This window comes from Brassica napus, chromosome C1 (genome assembly GCF_020379485.1).
Source record: "Brassica napus cultivar Da-Ae chromosome C1, Da-Ae, whole genome shotgun sequence".
NCBI lineage: Eukaryota > Viridiplantae > Streptophyta > Magnoliopsida > Brassicales > Brassicaceae > Brassica > Brassica napus.
In genome coordinates, this window is record NC_063444.1 from 2,720,072 (window position 1) to 2,737,877 (window position 17,806).

Consider the following 17,806-nt stretch of genomic DNA (forward strand, 5'->3'; position numbering starts at 1 on the left):
TCTCAGAGAGATGCAGTACATTCCACCTTTTTGTTACCGGATCAATGAGTGAGCTTGCCATTAAGTTGACGTCAAAGGTTAAGTTTTTTTTCCATGGAGCTCTCATTCCCTCCACTGGATCAGCAACCCATTTGTGAAGCCAAACTCGCGTGTTCTCTCCATTTCCCACTCTGTGCTGCAGTCCTTTTTGCAACAGATCTCTTCCAAACAGCAAGCTCCTCCACACGTATGATGGTCTCTCCCCCAGAGCCGCTGATAGGAACTCTCCATCAGTGAAGTATCTGCTTTTAAGGACACGTGCTAGTAGACATTGCGGTTTGTGTAAGATTTTCCATGCTTGCTTCGCTAGTAATGCTTGATTGAAGCATTCTAAGTCCTTGAAACCCATCCCGCCTAGCTGCTTGGGGAGACACATTTTTTCCCATGAGACCCAATGAACCTTGCTTTTGTGGGAATCTGCTCCCCACCAAAAGTTAGCCATCATACTATTGAGCTTCATGATGATCGTTTTTGGCAAACGGAAACAGGACATTGGGAAGACTGGGATTCCTCCTGCTGATGATTTCAAGAGGACTTCCTTACCTCCTTGTGATAGGTGTTGAAGATACCATCCTTCTAGTTTGCCTTGTGTTTGCTCTTTTATGTAGGTTAGAAGATCTACTTTCGAGCCTGAGAAACACTCCGGCAACCCTAAATACTTACTTGCTCCGCCCTGTTTGGTGATCCCCAAGGTGTTTTGAATCGCCAATTTCTCTGTTTCTGGTACATTATCTCCAAAGGAAATGGAAGACTTTTGAAGGTTTATGTTCTGTCCCGTGGCATCACCGTAGAACTTCAAAATGCATTAATTACATTGATGGAGAATTGATTAAGGATTAAACATGATTCATAATTTGACTTAAACATAGGGTGGTAATAAAATGTTACATATAAATACATCACTCACAATCTCACATAGCTTCTTCATAACTGGCACACAGACAGCATGATAAACAGTCTAGTTTAGTTTGGTTCACTGGTTTTAGAATCAGCATACAAAGGTTTCTCAAGCATAACCGAATTGGCTAGAAGAAACAAGTTGTTCCTCCCTGTGCTTCTGAACAAGTGCTTCCAGCTTCTTTGCCTTCTCTTCTCCATCTTTGAAATGCACTCTTCTTCCATGTCCTTTTTATACAAAAATCCCAATCAGAATACAAACTCTCCATTAAAGTAGAGTAGATAATACAGGACATATAGTGAAAAAGCACTAACCCGGTATCACCCAATTGAAATCCAGCTTGATGAGTCTTTCTACGTTCTCGAGCTGGAGAGGCACTGCCAGAAACCAACAATGATTATCATTTGTAAACAGATATATTCAAAAACATTTACCCAAAGAAGTTCAATAGATTGGTGTTTACATGAACAATGGTTGTACATCTCTATAATGCTCATTCCAGATTCGTACATAGTTAGATGGTCTCCAGTGAATAATGCCTTGAGAGGTTTATGGAACAAGCACACTGATCCCTGTAATTTTGTAGAATAGCAAGATCATAGTGAAATTCCTTTTTAACAAAAATTGAGCATTAGTTTTTTTTTTTATATATGTTATTGCAGGTTGGACAGACTTACTTCAGTGTGACCAGGAGTGTGTATAAGCTCGACATCTTCGTAGAGTCTCCATGGTCCACTTCCTTCCAGCTTTAACTCCACATCAGTGGTCGAAGGTTGGACCTAGCAAAGTAGCAAGATCCCACTACTGTCACTAAAGCTGGATTTAATAACGAAATTGTTTCTCTAGCCAGTTTCCTCACATTCATCCAAACACATAATCAGCCAGATAACTTTGTAGCTCTGCAAGCTTTTTCTAAGAGGATCTAGAGGCTGAAGATCTTATCAAGTTGGAAAAAACTTTAACAAGAGGGGAGCGATAAATTCAAGTACATACATCTTCAGAATGTAGAATTCTGGTACACTTGAATCGATCTGCCCATTTCTTGTGATCCGCAACATCATCCCTGAACAATGAAGTAGCTTAAGAGAGATTATAAGAGAAAACATGGATTTTTTTTTAATTTATTTTGGTGTTATCAAGTCTACCTGTGTGTCAAAAACATGTAGCGAACACCACCCATCTTCTCAATCTTCCCAGCAAGTTTCTCTATGTACCTGGGACTGCAGCACACATCAAAGCGTGAAAGTATCAGTTGTGTGAAGTTAATTTACAAACCAAATTATGTCAGGAAAAACATTGCATCCACAATGTATAAGAATCCATGATGCCTTTGCGGACGTATATATATACCTATCAACAAGTATATTCCCCTCATGATGAAGTATCAAGTAGGAAGTTGCTCCGAAAGATTTCTTGGAATGAAACCCACAATGAAAAACCCCCTGAGCATAACACAAATCTCGAAACTAATCAGCCTCAGCGAAAGCAGAAAGCCAAAGAGAAGGCAACATCTAAGAACAGTGTAGTATTGAAGTGTGAGTTCTCAGTGCAGCTGAATCAGTTAAGAACTTAAGATTATTGTATCCACAGCTACTTAAAACATGGAGACAAGCTCTTCCAAAATATTTTCGAGGTATTACAGTTATCTAATCAGAGTTAGTTAACTTGCTAATGATCATCATAAGAAAAAAAGAAAGCTTAAGGAATGAGAAAGTACAGGCAGTTTGTCTTGGTCCAATGTAAGTGGAAAGGTCTCTTGAGCTTCCCGTATGTCAGTAGGTGGAGTTTCAGTGCGGATAGATCCAGTCGGACAAGATAATAAAGCCTGAAAAAAACCATGAGTAATCAGGACAACCTCATCAAATTTAGTTCAAAAGTCATCTAAAATGGAAAATTTAAATCATAAGGAAATTATGAGTCCATGAGATTTTAGAAAATATTTTCACAGACAACACAGTACATGAGATATATCTTTAAGTTCAGCTTATATTGAAAGAAAAAGAACCTGAAGAGCGTTCAGCCTTTCTTCCTTACAGGTTGGTTGTTTAACAACAGCAGACATGTTGTCCACTCTGTTGAATACTTCCTGTGAAGACAAAGCATTTAAAACGCCAATGAAGTGGCTGAACAAATGTAAAGGTATAAGTGAAATCTGTTCACGTAGCTGCTTGGGATTTGCCAACAAACTACTATAACTCAAACATTCTAACATTGTGATCCAAAGTAATAACTGTGATTATATCAAACCATATTGTACACGTTATTAGCAGCTCCTCACAATGACAAGATCAAGACTTACGAATGCCCACATCGAAAGATATCCAACAACTTCTTAAAACTACCAATCTAACTGACCAAAATACTTAAATCATGACAAGTCCATGGCACTGTTCATCACTTTTCATAGTACCACCAAAGGACCATCCACAAGTACGGACCTTTTCACAAGTTTCGAAGAAAAAAGAACTTACCGGCACCATCCAACGACAAGTATCGCAATCAATACAGGTACTGTCTGCGAAAGCCAATTGAGAGAGAGAGAGAGAGAGAGTGTGTGTCATTGATCTCTCTTTGTGTCGATTAGCAGCCAACAAAAGAAACAAACTTTACTTACCAACATAAATATCCCCTTCTACGTTCTGAGTGCGCCGTCTAGAGTTCCCATAGCTACTCACTTGAGCTGCTCTAATAGATCCAAAAGCTCTCCTTCCCGTTAAAACCAAAGAGGAAACTTTCGATTGAAAGATCGGTTCTTTTGATCGAGAGTGACACAAGAACGACGAAATCGCGCAGGAAGAAGCACAAGCCATTACTGGCGTTTCCTCTCGCTCCTCTGATCTTAGCTAAAAGTGTAGAAAGAGACGTAGACGCAACGCTTACTTCATCTCCAACTTCACAGTGTAGAAAATATTATTTAAATCTAACTTTGACTGGAGACGACGACCCGGTTTAATTAACTATTGATTTATTTTGGTTTGTTTATATTCAAACCGGTCTCTAATTGAACCACGATACGACACGTGCAAGCTTCAGGTCTATTCTTTGATTCGGTTTTGTTTATGATTAAACCGGTCTATAATTGAACCACGATACGACACGTGTAAGCTTCTTCCTCATCCGTGCCAGGTCTCTCTCTCTCCCAATCTCCATCTCTGATCAGATAACGAATCTGAATCACAATAGATCTAACCTTCCCGCGTCACTGATCTCTCTCTCTCTCTCTCTCTCTCTCTCTCTCTCTCTCTCTCTCTCCCGACGGTATCGATGTTTAGCGTGGAAGAAGGAAGCAGCGGGTCCGAGATGGACGACGAGATAACCGGAGACGGCTCCACGACCTCCTTGTCGCGTTGGGTCTTCGACGAGAAGAACGATTACGACGACGATTACGACGACGACGAAGATTACGACGAGCGTCAGCACTTAGATTCCGACGAGGAGGAGGACGACAACGTGGAGCAGCGTTTGATCCGTACTAGCCCCGCCGTTGACTCGTTCGACGTGGACGCGCTCGAGATCCCTGGAGCTCAGAAGAACGACATCGAGGTAAAGCATTTGATTTGAGTGCATATGTTGGACCTGATTGCGTAAGCTTAATCCAAGTGTTTAATTAACTTTGAAGGACTCAAGCATAGGGAGGAAGCTCGTGCTTGCTTTGCAGACCTTAGGGGTTGTATTTGGTGATATTGGAACTAGTCCGTTGTACACGTTCAGTGTCATGTTCAACAGATCTCCAATCAACGACAAGGAAGATGTAATCGGAGCCTTGTCATTGGTTATCTACACTTTGATATTGCTCCCTCTTGTAAAGTATGTGTTTTTTGTTCTTTGGGCTAATGACGATGGTGAAGGTATATTCTCTTTTTATTCCACTATCTTGTTGAAGGATAAGTTTTGATATCTGGAAATGGATTGCAGGTGGTACTTTTGCTTTGTATTCGTTGATCTGTAGGCACGCGAATGTTAGCCTTATCCCGAATCAGCTTCCATCAGATGCTCGCATATCGGGATTTGGTTTGAAGGTTCCATCTCCGGAACTTGAAAGATCTTTGATAATTAAAGAGAAACTTGAGGCGTCAATGGTGTTGAAAAAGCTTCTTCTGATTTTGGTTCTTGCTGGTACTGCTATGGTGATTGCTGATGCCGTTGTTACGCCTGCAATGTCAGGTATAGGAAAAAAGGATTTTGTAAGCATCATTACTGCTATTATTTGTTGGTAGATGATGGTTGGACCTTGTGTTGTGGTTGATGTGTATGAAGTAACATGTAATCTTCCTCCTCTTTTTGGACGCAGTAATGTCTGCTATTGGTGGTCTGAAGGTTGGAGTCGGTGCTATAGAACAAGGTAATTCGTAATTTAGTTGACGGCCATCAGCTTGTGATTAAGAAATATGAAAGTTCTTTGTGTCTTATCATTAATTAGAAACATAAATCTTATCGTTACGAGTGATTGGTCACCCCTTTTTGTGAATAAATTTATAATTGTGGCTCCATTTGCAGATCAGGTGCTCGTGATATCAGTCAGCTTTCTTGTGATCTTGTTCAGTGTACAGAAATATGGAGCTAGCAAACTGGGGCTTGCCTTGGGTCCAGCTTTACTTCTGTGGTTCTTCTGTCTTGCGGGAATCGGGATTTACAACCTTGCTAAATATGACAGCAGTGTTTTTAGAGCTTTTAATCCTGCACACATCTATTACTTTTTCAAGAGAAACTCTGTTAATGCGTGGTATGCGCTTGGTGGTTGTGTTCTATGTGCAACTGGTAAATTTCTATTTCATATTCCGGGATAAACTATTAAAAGCATAAAATATATTGACTTAATTTCTACTAAATGTCATTTCTCATATCATACATGCGGATTTTGTCTCAGGTTCGGAGGCCATGTTTGCAGATCTTAGCTACTTTTCGGTTCACTCGATCCAGGTAGTTTAAAGAGATAAAGACTCATTTCTTGCCTCTGTTTTCGTGATAGTTGCCTTTCTTAGTCATCTGAACTTTTGATTCAGTGGTAGTATTTATATGCAGCTTACTTTTACCCTTCTGGTGTTACCTTGCCTCTTGTTGGGTTATTTGGGTCAAGCCGCATACCTTTCTGAAAATTTCAGCCATGCTGGGAATGCTTTCTTTTCGTCAGTTCCAAGTAAGATCCGTTAGATTCCCACAGTACGTCAAAATCAACAAGAGTGTATTCTTCATTTGCTGGCTTGATTTTACGGCTCATTTCAAGTTGCTAACTGTTGATGACTCTTTGTTTTTTTCTTCCAGGTTTCATATTCTGGCCAGTCTTTCTCATTTCTAATATTGCTGCTCTAATTGCCAGTCGTGCAATGACAACTGCAACATTTACATGCATCAAACAATCAATAGCACTAGGCTGTTTCCCCCGTCTTAAAATCATTCATACGTCAAAGAAATTCATCGGACAGATATATATACCGGTTCTAAACTGGTTTCTTTTGGTAGTGTGCCTGATCGTTATCTGCTCTATCTCAAACATCTTCATGATTGGAAACGCATATGGTAATATTTCCTTCTCGTAATTACTCCTTAATTTGTATTATGACTCAAGTCACAAGGTATTAAACCTCAAGTTTGTCCGTTTAATCCTAAACATATTCATGCCTCTGGTTTTGGATTTTGTATCTTCAGGCATTGCAGAGCTGGGGATTATGATGACTACAACAATTTTGGTGACGCTCATCATGCTTCTTATCTGGCAGACGAACATCATAGTCGTGTGCTTGTTTGCAGTTGTTGCTCTAGGAGTCGAACTGATGTTCTTCTCATCAGTTTTGTCAAGTGTGGCCGACGGAAGTTGGATAATCCTTGTTTTTGCTGCAATCATGTTTTTCATTATGTACGTTTGGAACTACGGGAGTAAACTGAAGTATGAAACCGAAGTCCAGAAAAAGCTACCAATGGACCTACTGCGAGAACTGGGCAGTAACCTTGGTACAATTAGAGCACCCGGTATTGGTCTTCTTTATAATGAGCTAGCGAAAGGAGTTCCAGCTATATTTGGTCATTTCTTAACGACACTACCTGCAATCCATTCAATGGTTATCTTTGTGTGTATAAAGTATGTCCCTGTTCCAAGCGTGCCTCAGTCTGAGAGGTTTCTTTTCAGACGTGTCTGCCCAAGAAGCTATCATTTATTCCGCTGTGTTGCCAGGTAAACAAAGTGATTTTCATGTGGAAAGTAATTGGGTTTGATAATTAAAAAAAAAAATTGGTTTGATAATATTTATTTTCTCGTGTTTAAAACAGGTACGGATACAAAGATGTGCGGAAGGAAAACCACCAGGCGTTTGAGCAAATTTTGATTGAGAGTCTAGAGAAATTTATAAGGAAGGAAGCGCAGGAGCGTTCACTTGAGAGCGACGGAGACAATAATACGGATTCAGAGGATGACACGACTCTGTCCAGAGTTTTGATAGCACCCAATGGAAGTGTGTATTCGCTTGGAGTGCCTCTCTTGGCTGAGCACTTGGAGTCATACATGCGACCCTCGGAGAAAAGGAGCAGCATGGATTTTGGCGCAGGTCCTTCAAATGAAACACCAGCGCTGGATGCAGAACAGAGTTTAGAGAAAGAACTGTCGTTTATACACAAAGCGAAAGAGTCAGGGGTAGTGTATCTACTGGGACATGGGGATATAAGAGCTACAAAGGATTCTTGGTTTCTGAAGAAGCTGGTAATAAATTACATGTATGCTTTCTTGAGGAAGAACAGCAGGAGAGGGATTACAAACCTAAGCGTTCCACATTCGCATTTGATGCAAGTTGGAATGACTTATATGGTGTAAACCGTTTTTTTTGGTGAGGATCTGCAAGCACACTGATCAAACAAACTGGTTTTCATCTACGAGCAAATCTCATGGAGTACTTCCATGGTGTCTGAAGAACACGAAAGAACACAAAACCAACTCGGGTGAGAGATTTTTTTTTTTCTACACATTGTTTCATAAATGTTATTGGTTATAAAAGTATAGGAGAAACAAGATGATCTTTTTTGTTTCTGTTTTGAGGGTTGAGATATGATTATGTACTTGTTCTTTTATTAATTGATTTGTCCTGGCTCTTTCCAGACTGGGTATTGTATTGGAGTTGTATAATAAAGAGCTTGCTTTGGCAGAGAGTTTTCCTTTTGGGTCTGTATGGTGTCTTAATTCCTCAATGAGTTTTTGCTTATTCACTATAGTTTTACAGAAGATCACATTCCAGAGTCTCAAATGCACTGCCTTAGAGACTCAGTGAGAGTGTGTTGAATGTATTATTCTGTCTAAAAGTTACAAGTTCCAAGCAATGGTCCTCAAATTTTTATCGTGTTCTGGTCCTCTTACAAGCTCAAATAATTGAAATGAAGAAAAGTAATAAACAAAAAAAGAGATCTATCTATGCAAAAAATAGCATCCATATAGAGGGAATGTTCGGTTTAAGAGCTTTCCTTCCACCTTTCATTCTCATGCGGTTGCTTTGATCCCTCTTTTGGTTCCCATTTGACATTTTTGTCTTCTCGGTTCGAGAAGAATCTGTACCTTAGAAGTAGAGAATTAGTCATAACACCGAGTGAGCTCACACCCATGAGAGCCCCTGCCATAGATGGAGTCAACATGGTTCCAGTCAATGGCAGCAACACTCCAGCTGCAATCGGGATCCCTACCTGTATATGTTTTTAAAACAAGAGACATTCACTCATTACAAATTCACAACTAAGAAAACAAACGTTGAAAATGCAGAATAACTTACAATGTTGTATCCGAATGCCCACCAAAGATTTTGTTTTACAGTCTTCATGGTTTGCCGGCTTAGCTCCAATGCATCGAGCAACTGCGTGGAAATCATGTAACTATTAACTACATGTGCCCAAATTCATGATATCAAATCAATTACGGCATTGACTATATAAGTTGATGTAGTAATCAGTCAGAGCTCGCACTTTATAGATATAGAACAACAAAATGAAAAAAGTTACAAGTGTTGTGGAATTTAGTATGACAAACCTGTGTTAACCGATTGCCCATCAAGACAACGGGAGACACCTCACTGGCAGCACCTGCACCACCACCCATAGCTACTCCAACATCAGAAGATGCCAGTGCAGCAGCATCGTTTATTCCATCTCCAACCATTGCAACTATGTTCTTATTCTTCTGAAGGTCATTGATAAACTTCTTTTTCTCTGCTGGTTTAACTCCTGATATAACCTGTATAATAAACTAGGATCAGGTACTGTGTTTTGGCACTTCACTATCATCAGTTCCTATGCAAATTTTAAGGAGCTAAGGTGATTTCAGGAGCTCAATCCATGGAGAGAAGAACATACCCTGTCTTGAGGAATACCAACAACAGAGGCTACATAGTTTGCAGCACTCTTCTTGTCACCAGACAACATGTACACATCAATCCCCTGTCGAGTCAAATTCTCAACAACTTGTGCAGCATCTTCCCTGATCTTATCTTCAAAGCGGATGACTGCAGCAAGTGTATTGTCCACACCAATATACACAACAGACTGGTTGTTGGATTCATTCTCTTCAGATGCATTCAATAAGTTCCCAGTGGCTCCATGTCTGCATTGAGCAAGCGTGAATTAAAAAATAAAGCTTCTGTTAATAAACAACTAATACAAATGATGAACAGATTATACCTCTGAACCCACTCTAGTGTCCCAACTGCAACCCTCTTGTTGTTGACGATAGCAACGGCGCCAGACCCTGGTTCCTCAGTAAACGTTCCATCCTCTGCCTGCAGTGATTGAGTTCATTAATTTCATCAAACAAGGGACACACATATCATTTAACAGTCCCACCTTCATAGTCTGACAATTATGAGCCCTGGCTGCTTTAACAATCGCTTTCCCAACAGGGTGAGTAGTGTTTGATTCAACAGCAGCTGCTAACATCAAAACATCAACTTCTGACAAAGTATCATTAAGATTGTGCCTGCGTAAGAACATGAAAAATCAGATGTTTATCATTCAATTTTAGAGAGAGCAAAGAGCCTAACCTTGAATCTTGAGGAATAATAACTCCAGTCACAACAGGGTGTCCCTTTGTCAGTGTCCCAGTTTTGTCAAAGACAACAGTGTCAACGGAGGAAAACTTTTCAAGAATATCACCACCGCGAAGAAGTAAGCCTCTTCTTGCTCCTAGTGATGTACCAACCTAAAGAATATATCAAGCTATTCAACATCTTACCTCTGTCTCGTCCATAACAGAAAAAAGGTTTTTGTCCAGTTAGAAAACTTACCAGCATTGCAGTTGGTGTGGCCAACCCAAGGGCACATGGACAAGCCACAACCTAAATCCAGATAAAGGTCTGTGAGACAGCATGATTACTAAAAGAGGAGAACGGTGATCATAACACTTTATGTTATAAAAAAATGTTATACCAGAACGCTGCAAGATAGTTGGAGGGCCAAAGAGATTGGGCTCCCGTTATGCAAGGCAGAGGGAAGAATATGTCCACCAAATAGATTCCAGAATGTAAATGTAGCCGCAGAGATTGCCATCACTCCATACGTGAAACGCCCTGCGACCTGTAATTGCCAAAAAAAAAAACAAAAACAAATATTAGTCCTGAAATGACCCTAGGAATTTATATAGAAAGGTAAAAAGGAAAGAGAAAAGAGACCTTGTCAACCAACTGTTGTACGGGTGCTTCTCTGCTTTGAGCCTCTTCAACCATACGAACAATGTCCCCAACTGCAGTTTCACCCCCTGATCTATGCACTTCGACAGTAAGAGTTCCATTCAGGTTTATAGATCCTGCGGCGACTTGACTCTAGCCCAAGAGAATTTTTTAACAACAAAACATTAGTTACATTACATCCATAAGTTACTACCATGAGAAGAATCAAAAAGATAACCAAGAAAAAGTCAAGATGATATTATTCTTTGTCATCTGTTTCATGCTACATTAAATAGAGATAGGCGTGGAGTAGAAAGTTACCCCTGCTTCTTTTGTCACTGGCAATGGTTCACCTGTGAAACTTGACTCATCAATAGCGCTTCTACCTGACTTGACAATACCATCTGCTGGAACTCGATCCTGCGTGAAATAGGCAAAAACATGATAATGCGTCAAGGACACTTTGCGTTAGCAGGGAAACAAAATTTCTAAAGTTGTAGCATGCCATTAAACATGGGAAATAACATCATACAATGCATGAGAAAATGAAAATTATTTTCTTCTTACTCCTGGTAGTATGATGACAAGATCGCCGACAGAGAGACTATTACAAGGAACCTCAACAGTTGAGTCACCATCAAGCAGAAGGCGAGCCTTTGAAGGCAAAACACTCAGAAGGCCAGTCATATCACTGGTGGCTTTTATTTTGGCTCTCTGTTCAAGATTCCTTCCCAGTAACACAAAAGCTATTAACATCACTGGTTCCTCAAAAAATGTCTTCCATCCCTGGATGACGTCAAACAGCTTTATAATATCAGCCACCAACCACAAGGAGCAATAAGTTTTAAAAACTCCAACAAGAATAGTTAATTTACCAATTTTGGAATCAAGGCTGCAAGGGAGCTAACACTAAATGATGACATAGCCCCAAGACCAACTAGCGTGTTCATGTTGGGAGAACCATTTAAAAGGCTTTTGAAACCATCAAGTATTAGCTGACGACCGGGACCAAGCAACGTAAGCAAACATAAAGAGACATGGAACCCTGTTGAATGGACTGCATGGAGCCAGGGAGCCTTCACACCAAGAAAGTGAGTTACATGGCCAACTAGGCATACAGCACAAAGAGCCCATGAAACAGCAAGCTCGCGTCCTGTAATCAAGGAAGAGATTATACGAATATCAGCGATAAAACATCAACTTCCAGAAATAATATATATCAATCTTGGGGAAAGGTTCATACCACTCTGTTTCAAGCGAGCCTGCTTGTCTTTTGTCTTACTTTCAAAAACTTTGAAGAAATTCTCTGTCACCAAATCTTTAACAAAGAAAGATACTTAGTACTTTTACCATGAACGATAAGCAGACATACCTAAGACTTCACATGTAAAGAACGAAACAGTAAAACTAAGATAAGAGATAGCAAAGGAAACAAAAAAAACAGTACAAGATCATCAGTACAGAGTTATGCTGTCTGGTTTAAAGAAGGCAGTAAGGTCATCATGTTTCCAAATAAAATCAATCAGACAGATTAAACCTTTTTCTAAAGCTCAACCTTTGTTTCATGCAGTCATTTTGCAAACTAACCAAATTTTCATCTCCGGCTACCCCTGATTGATTCCAAAGGAACCCTATTTCTAGTCAGTACTAGAAACTGCATGAGAAGTTAAGAAGAAAGAGGTGCAAACGCAAAAAGAAAAGAGTAGAATGCAAGAACAGCACATCAAAGAAACAAACAACCCCCTCCACCATCAGGCAGGGTCCACAATCTGATCCTTGTTGAGATAAAAGAAGTTAATACACCAAAAAGCATACTGAATCATCATCATTCATATGAGACTGAACCCTCCCTCTCACCTCGAGGAGTAGAGTCAAAGCCGAAATTGGTGAGATGATTGGCAAGCGCCTCGCCTAAAGTCTTTTGCCAGTCAGGTACACTTTTGGCTTCAGGTACAGGCCACACTATCGCTGTCTCCGTGGTGAGATTAACACTAGCAGTAGCAACTTGAGGCTATACATCAAAGAGAAGAAAACAGGAATACTTTTTTTCTTTCAAATCAAAATAACCAGACGAGCATTTTGTAAAGAACATACATAATAACATGAGTGTTTGGTCTTAAAGGCTGCTTACTTGGCTTTCCAGTATTTTCTTCACACTTGCTGAACAACCACCACATGTCATCCCCTTCAATCAAGTACAACATCAATGTTGTTAAACATAACAGTCTTGAAGTGAATTTGAGATCATCTAGAGAGAGAGAGAGAGAACGTACTCCGACATCGAGGATAATGATGTCTGAAGACGGAACAGAGACGCCACCACCCAATTTCGCCTTTAAATCACCACTATCCGATCCTCCTCCTCCTCCACCGCCGCTTCCACCATTATACCCTCCAAATCCACCACCACCACCACTTGAGATACTCCTGAAAGACGGAGACGAGCTGGACAAACACTGCAAACGGCGGCGTATCACCGGCAAAACAGCAGCTCCCAAGGTTCTATAACAAAGCGAACTCGACGAGACGATTCGGCTCGCGCGAAAGCAACCAAGACTACGGGAAGCGGGAGAGGAGCGAGCGAGTAACAGAGGACGGAGATGCCTAGCGCCGGAGAAGTGACGGTGGAGAGCTTTGGAGATAGTGAGGAGAGGCAACGAAGGAGCCATCGCCGTGATGGTTGAGAAAGCGGCGAATGTAGACTCCATTGGAGGTGGCTCCTCCTGAGCCTCTAGTTTATCTTTTGTTGTGGTGTCAGGTCTGAGAATCGATTACAGCTTTATGGTTTTGTCTAAAGTTTATGTCTTTTTGAGTCAAAATCTTACAACAGAATGAACAGACTTTTCGTGGTAAAGATTGACTCTTTCTTGCAGCCAGACTAGTTAGGTGGGTATTGGGTTTGGTTCAGGTTCGATTCTTTGGAAAATTAAAAAATTTGGTTTGGTTTTTGATTTGATTATTTCGGTTTTCAATTTAGTTTAAGTGGTAAAATTAAAAACCGACTAATATTCAAAATAATTGTAGTTCCATTCAAATTTGGATTGATTCCAGTTTTTTTGGGTTAATTCTAGTAAAAAATTAAATTCAAAAATTTTCAAATTAAATCTCAGATTTTTTATGATTTCAGATAAAAATTTAAACGATTGGATAAATTTTAATATTTCAGACAAAAATAATCATTATAGTTCATTTTTAAATTTTTCAGTTTGTAAATAATTTTTGTAACTTATTTGACTATTTTAAAACTAAAATATAATTAATATTTTTTATGTATATAAATTATATCACAAAAATTCAAATCCTTTTAGTTTTTAGTTCAGTTTTAATTTTCCGGTTCTAAAAATATAAGATAAGTCGACAAAGAAGAATTTAACTCTGAAACTTTAACTGATTTACCAACCGGTTTATCAAAGCATAACCAAACACAAAAGCATAACCAAAAAAAAAAAAAAAAAAACAAGTGTTTTACTTTACTAGTCCGAAAGCCAAACTTAACATAGCCTCTCTATACACATCAACATATCATAATAAGGATAAAGGCATTGTCCTCTTGTGTCCTCTAGAATCCAATAGAGGACAGAAGGCTCCCTGAACCGAGCCTTCTCTTACGCAGACGCTCAGCGATGATGAAGGCAAGCTCCAGAGACTGAGAAGCGTTGAGCCTCGGGTCACAGTGAGTGTGGTAACGCGAGCTTAGATCGTTGTAAGTGATGGTGCGCGACCCTCCAACGCATTCCGTCACGTTTTGACCCGTCATCTCTAGGTGGACTCCACCAGGGAAGCTTCCTTCTTGATCATGCACGTCGAAGAACGCTCTCAACTCGGCCTGATATAATAAAATCAATAAGTGCAAAGAACATACGAGCTGAATGTTAATGTATGTAAAAGATTTATTTACCCTGATTGCATCGAAAGAACGAGTTTTAAGCCCACTTGGAGCCATGATGGTGTTGCCGTGCATTGGATCACTAACCCAAGTCACGATCTGACCAGCTCCACGCACTGCTCTGATCAAATGAGGAAGCTTCACCCTCATATTCTCAGCTCCCATTCTCACTATAACTGTGATCCTTCCAGGCTTGTTCTGTGGGTTTAGTATCTCTATCAGCTTCACCAGTTCACTTGGGACCATCTTATCACTCACCTGAGTCAACAAAAAAACACAATCAAGATGAGGAAACTAAACATATATTAAGAAAACACATTAAATCACTATAATAAATACATATTTTCCGTAATTATTAATTTTTAATAACTTTTAGCCAATAGTAATTCAATTAATTCTCTTGAAGTTTACAATCTTTTTATAGAAAAGATTAAAAAAATCTATCTTTGTGAAACAAAACTTTTTTCTTAAACATCCATCTTAATGGAACGCTGGGATTATATTAATTAAGTACCTTGATTCCAAGGGGGTTAGAGATTCCCCTCAAGAACTCAACATGAGCACCGTCGAGTTGGCGAGTTCGTTCCCCAACCCAAACCATGTGAGCAGAGCAGTCATAGTAAAGTCCAGACGTTGAGTCTTCTCTCGTGAGTGCTTGCTCATAAGGCAGTAGCAAGCACTCGTGAGACGTCCAAAACTCAGTAGTGGTCATGATCGGGTGTGCATTGGTGAGTCCAGCTGCTCCCATGAAGCCTAACGCCTCATCAACTCTATTAGCCAACTCACGGTACCTATTTCATCACAACAACAACAAAAAACAGTTCCTGACTTCAGCAAAAGCTCGTCTCCAAATGATTCAACACAAGTTTATAAGAGCTTGAGCAAACCTGTCGCCCTGTTCACTGTGTTGGCTGAAATCAAGATTCCATTGGCTAACTCTCTCCATTGCTGCATAACCACCAGTAGCAAATGCTCTCAGGAGATTCAAGGTACCCACAGATTGTGTATATGCTCTGATCATCCTATGAGGATCAGGAATCCTAGATTTCTCATCGAAAGCATCACCGTTTATGTTATCTCCTCTGTAACTAGGCAGCTTCACACCATTTTTCTCCTCGAACGGGTCTGATCTCGGCTTAGCAAACTGACCCGCCATTCTCCCTACCTGAAAACACACAAAACCCAACAAACAAAACATAAACTTTCCACAACCAAAACCAACTGTAAACACAAAACCCCAACAAACTTTCCGACCAAATCCAACTGAAAACACAAAACCCAACAAACAAAACATAAACTTTCCGCAACCAAATCAAACACACACACAAGACTTAAAAGCAAAACAGAGTTGAGTGAAAAATAGAACCTTTATAACTAGCATCTGACTACACATACACAAGACTTAAAAACAAAACAGAGTAGAGTGAAAAATCGAACCTTTATAACTGGCACCTGACCGCACACACGCAAGACTAAAAACAAAACAGAGTTGAGTGAAAAAATGGAACTTTTATAACTCATTGATCACACACACACACACAAGACTTGAGACAAAACAGAGTTGAGTAAAAGATCCAACCTTTAGAACTGGCATCTGACCACACACACAAGACTTAAAATCAAAACAGATTTGAGTGAAAAATCAAACCCCTTTATAACTAGAATCTGACCACACAGTCACACACACACACAAGACTCAAGAACAGAACAGAGTTGAGTGAAAAATCAAACCTTTATAACTAGCATCTGACCACACACACAAGACTCAAAAACAAAACAGAGTTGAGTGAAAAATCAAACCTTTATAATAGGCATCTGACCACCGAACATGAGAACAACACCCATCTGAAGAAGAACCCTAAAGGTATCCCTAATGTTATCAGCATTAAACTCCTTGAAACTCTCAGCGCAATCACCTCCCTGGAGCATGAAGGCCTGACCCATGGCGGCTTGACCAAGCTTCTCCTCGAGTTTCCTCGCCTCTCCAGCGAAGACGATGGGAGGGTAAGAGGAAAGCGTCTCCAGAACAGAGTCGAGATCCTTCTGATCCGGATACTCCGGCAATTGCAAGGCTTTCATCGATTTCCAGCTGTCTAAGCTCCATTTAGCCGGACGGGAGAATGATTCTGGAGATTTCTTGGGGTCGGTTGAGTGGACGGCGAAGACGGGGCCGAAGGAGATCTGACGGCGAGGAGGGGGACGGTGAGGGAGGAACGATTTGGTTGGGAGAGGAGAAGAAACGTTGAGAGTCGTCATCATCTCTGCTTTGAGAGGATAGAGAGAAAGAAAAAAAGGTGAGATTTTTAATGACGATAGAAAAGTAAACACATCTGTTTTATATGAAAGAATATACTCAGATATATATTTTGTAAATACCCTATAATCTAGGAAGATCTTAATTACATGTAACTAACTCTTCTTTATATGTAACTGTATCAACAATGAATAAGATAACGAAGTCTAACGCTCCAGCGCAGAAGCAGAGTATCGAGGCGTGGCTAATGCAGTAGCTGAAACATGCTGGCTCCGAAATCTACTTTACGAGCTTTATCATCCACTCTCGCGAGCCACTCTGATTTTCTGCGACAACTCTACTTGTCGTCCAATCCTGTCAAGCATCAACGCACCAAACACGTCGAATTGGACATTCATTTCGCCAGAGAGAAAGTGACAATAGGTGAGGTGAAAGTACTTCACGTCCCCTCGGCATTCCAATACGCTGATATCTTCACTAAGGGACTTACTTCATCGTTGTTTGTCTCCTTCCGTAACAGTTTAACCGTCAAACGCTTCGACACTTCAACTGAGGGAGGATAAAAGAATATACTCAGATATTCTTATGATATTTTGTAAATACCATGTAATCTAGGAAGATCTCAATTAACCAATGTTTTTAAACCCGACCCGGACACTGAACCGGACGACTTACCGGGTCGCTGGGTAACTGGGTCGACCGCGGACGAACCGCGAGTTAATAAATGAATTAATTTTATTATATAATAATATATCAGCTATGTAAATAAAAATATAGAAACTAAAGTTTAATATTTTCTAAATGTTTTTATAAACATAAAATAATAGTTTGGATATGTATATTTTTATGTTTAATAACATTCAGAAAATACTTAACTTTAATTTCTATTTTTTATTTTCATTTGATATACAAAGTATCAAAAAATAGTTTAGACTATTTATAATTTTGTCTAACAAGGTAAGAGTTATGACATCTAAAAAAATCAAGACATAAAATTTAAAAATATTTAAATGTTTAATGTGAATAATAAATTAAATTTCAAATACAAAATAAATCAAAAGTAAAAAATCATTATAATAAATTATCAATAACGGAAATAA

At 39.7% G+C, this 17,806-nt stretch overlaps 4 protein-coding genes across 4 annotated transcripts; 1 reads left to right on the forward strand and 3 right to left on the reverse strand.

Annotated features, from left to right (window-relative positions):
* Window positions 1-868: 868 nt before the first annotated feature.
* BNAC01G04650D lies at window positions 869-3,854 on the reverse strand. Its single transcript, XM_013808742.3, has 11 exons — window positions 3,552-3,854; window positions 3,409-3,452; window positions 2,943-3,023; window positions 2,655-2,762; window positions 2,288-2,379; window positions 2,083-2,157; window positions 1,931-2,000; window positions 1,615-1,716; window positions 1,401-1,509; window positions 1,252-1,314; window positions 869-1,164 (listed from the first exon to the last, which is right to left on the reverse strand). Exons 1-11 carry the CDS (start codon window positions 3,745-3,747, stop codon window positions 1,046-1,048), a joined length of 1,059 nt encoding a protein of 352 aa, XP_013664196.1. The 5' UTR covers window positions 3,748-3,854; the 3' UTR covers window positions 869-1,045.
* Window positions 3,855-4,094: 240 nt separating this feature from the next.
* Window positions 4,095-8,067, forward strand: LOC106368723 (potassium transporter 13). Its single transcript, XM_013808744.3, has 10 exons — window positions 4,095-4,480; window positions 4,557-4,785; window positions 4,853-5,101; window positions 5,229-5,279; window positions 5,435-5,695; window positions 5,805-5,857; window positions 5,960-6,074; window positions 6,200-6,454; window positions 6,584-7,106; window positions 7,202-8,067. The coding sequence occupies exons 1-10, from the start codon at window positions 4,202-4,204 to the stop codon at window positions 7,737-7,739; spliced, it is 2,553 nt and encodes an 850-aa protein (XP_013664198.1). The 5' UTR covers window positions 4,095-4,201; the 3' UTR covers window positions 7,740-8,067.
* Window positions 8,068-8,187: 120 nt separating this feature from the next.
* Window positions 8,188-13,419, reverse strand: LOC106368722 (copper-transporting ATPase PAA1, chloroplastic). Its single transcript, XM_013808743.3, has 17 exons — window positions 12,840-13,419; window positions 12,698-12,751; window positions 12,424-12,577; window positions 11,810-11,884; window positions 11,442-11,719; window positions 11,134-11,352; window positions 10,888-10,986; window positions 10,570-10,719; window positions 10,328-10,474; window positions 10,186-10,236; window positions 9,943-10,100; window positions 9,746-9,878; window positions 9,584-9,681; window positions 9,260-9,506; window positions 8,937-9,140; window positions 8,683-8,763; window positions 8,188-8,596 (listed from the first exon to the last, which is right to left on the reverse strand). The coding sequence occupies exons 1-17, from the start codon at window positions 13,272-13,274 to the stop codon at window positions 8,369-8,371; spliced, it is 2,811 nt and encodes a 936-aa protein (XP_013664197.2). The 5' UTR covers window positions 13,275-13,419; the 3' UTR covers window positions 8,188-8,368.
* Window positions 13,420-13,929: 510 nt separating this feature from the next.
* Window positions 13,930-16,783, reverse strand: LOC106368724 (phospho-2-dehydro-3-deoxyheptonate aldolase 2, chloroplastic). The gene is made up of 5 exons (XM_013808745.3): window positions 16,253-16,783; window positions 15,340-15,617; window positions 14,967-15,243; window positions 14,465-14,710; window positions 13,930-14,392 (listed from the first exon to the last, which is right to left on the reverse strand). Exons 1-5 carry the CDS (start codon window positions 16,709-16,711, stop codon window positions 14,126-14,128), a joined length of 1,527 nt encoding a protein of 508 aa, XP_013664199.1. The 5' UTR covers window positions 16,712-16,783; the 3' UTR covers window positions 13,930-14,125.
* Window positions 16,784-17,806: the final 1,023 nt, after the last annotated feature.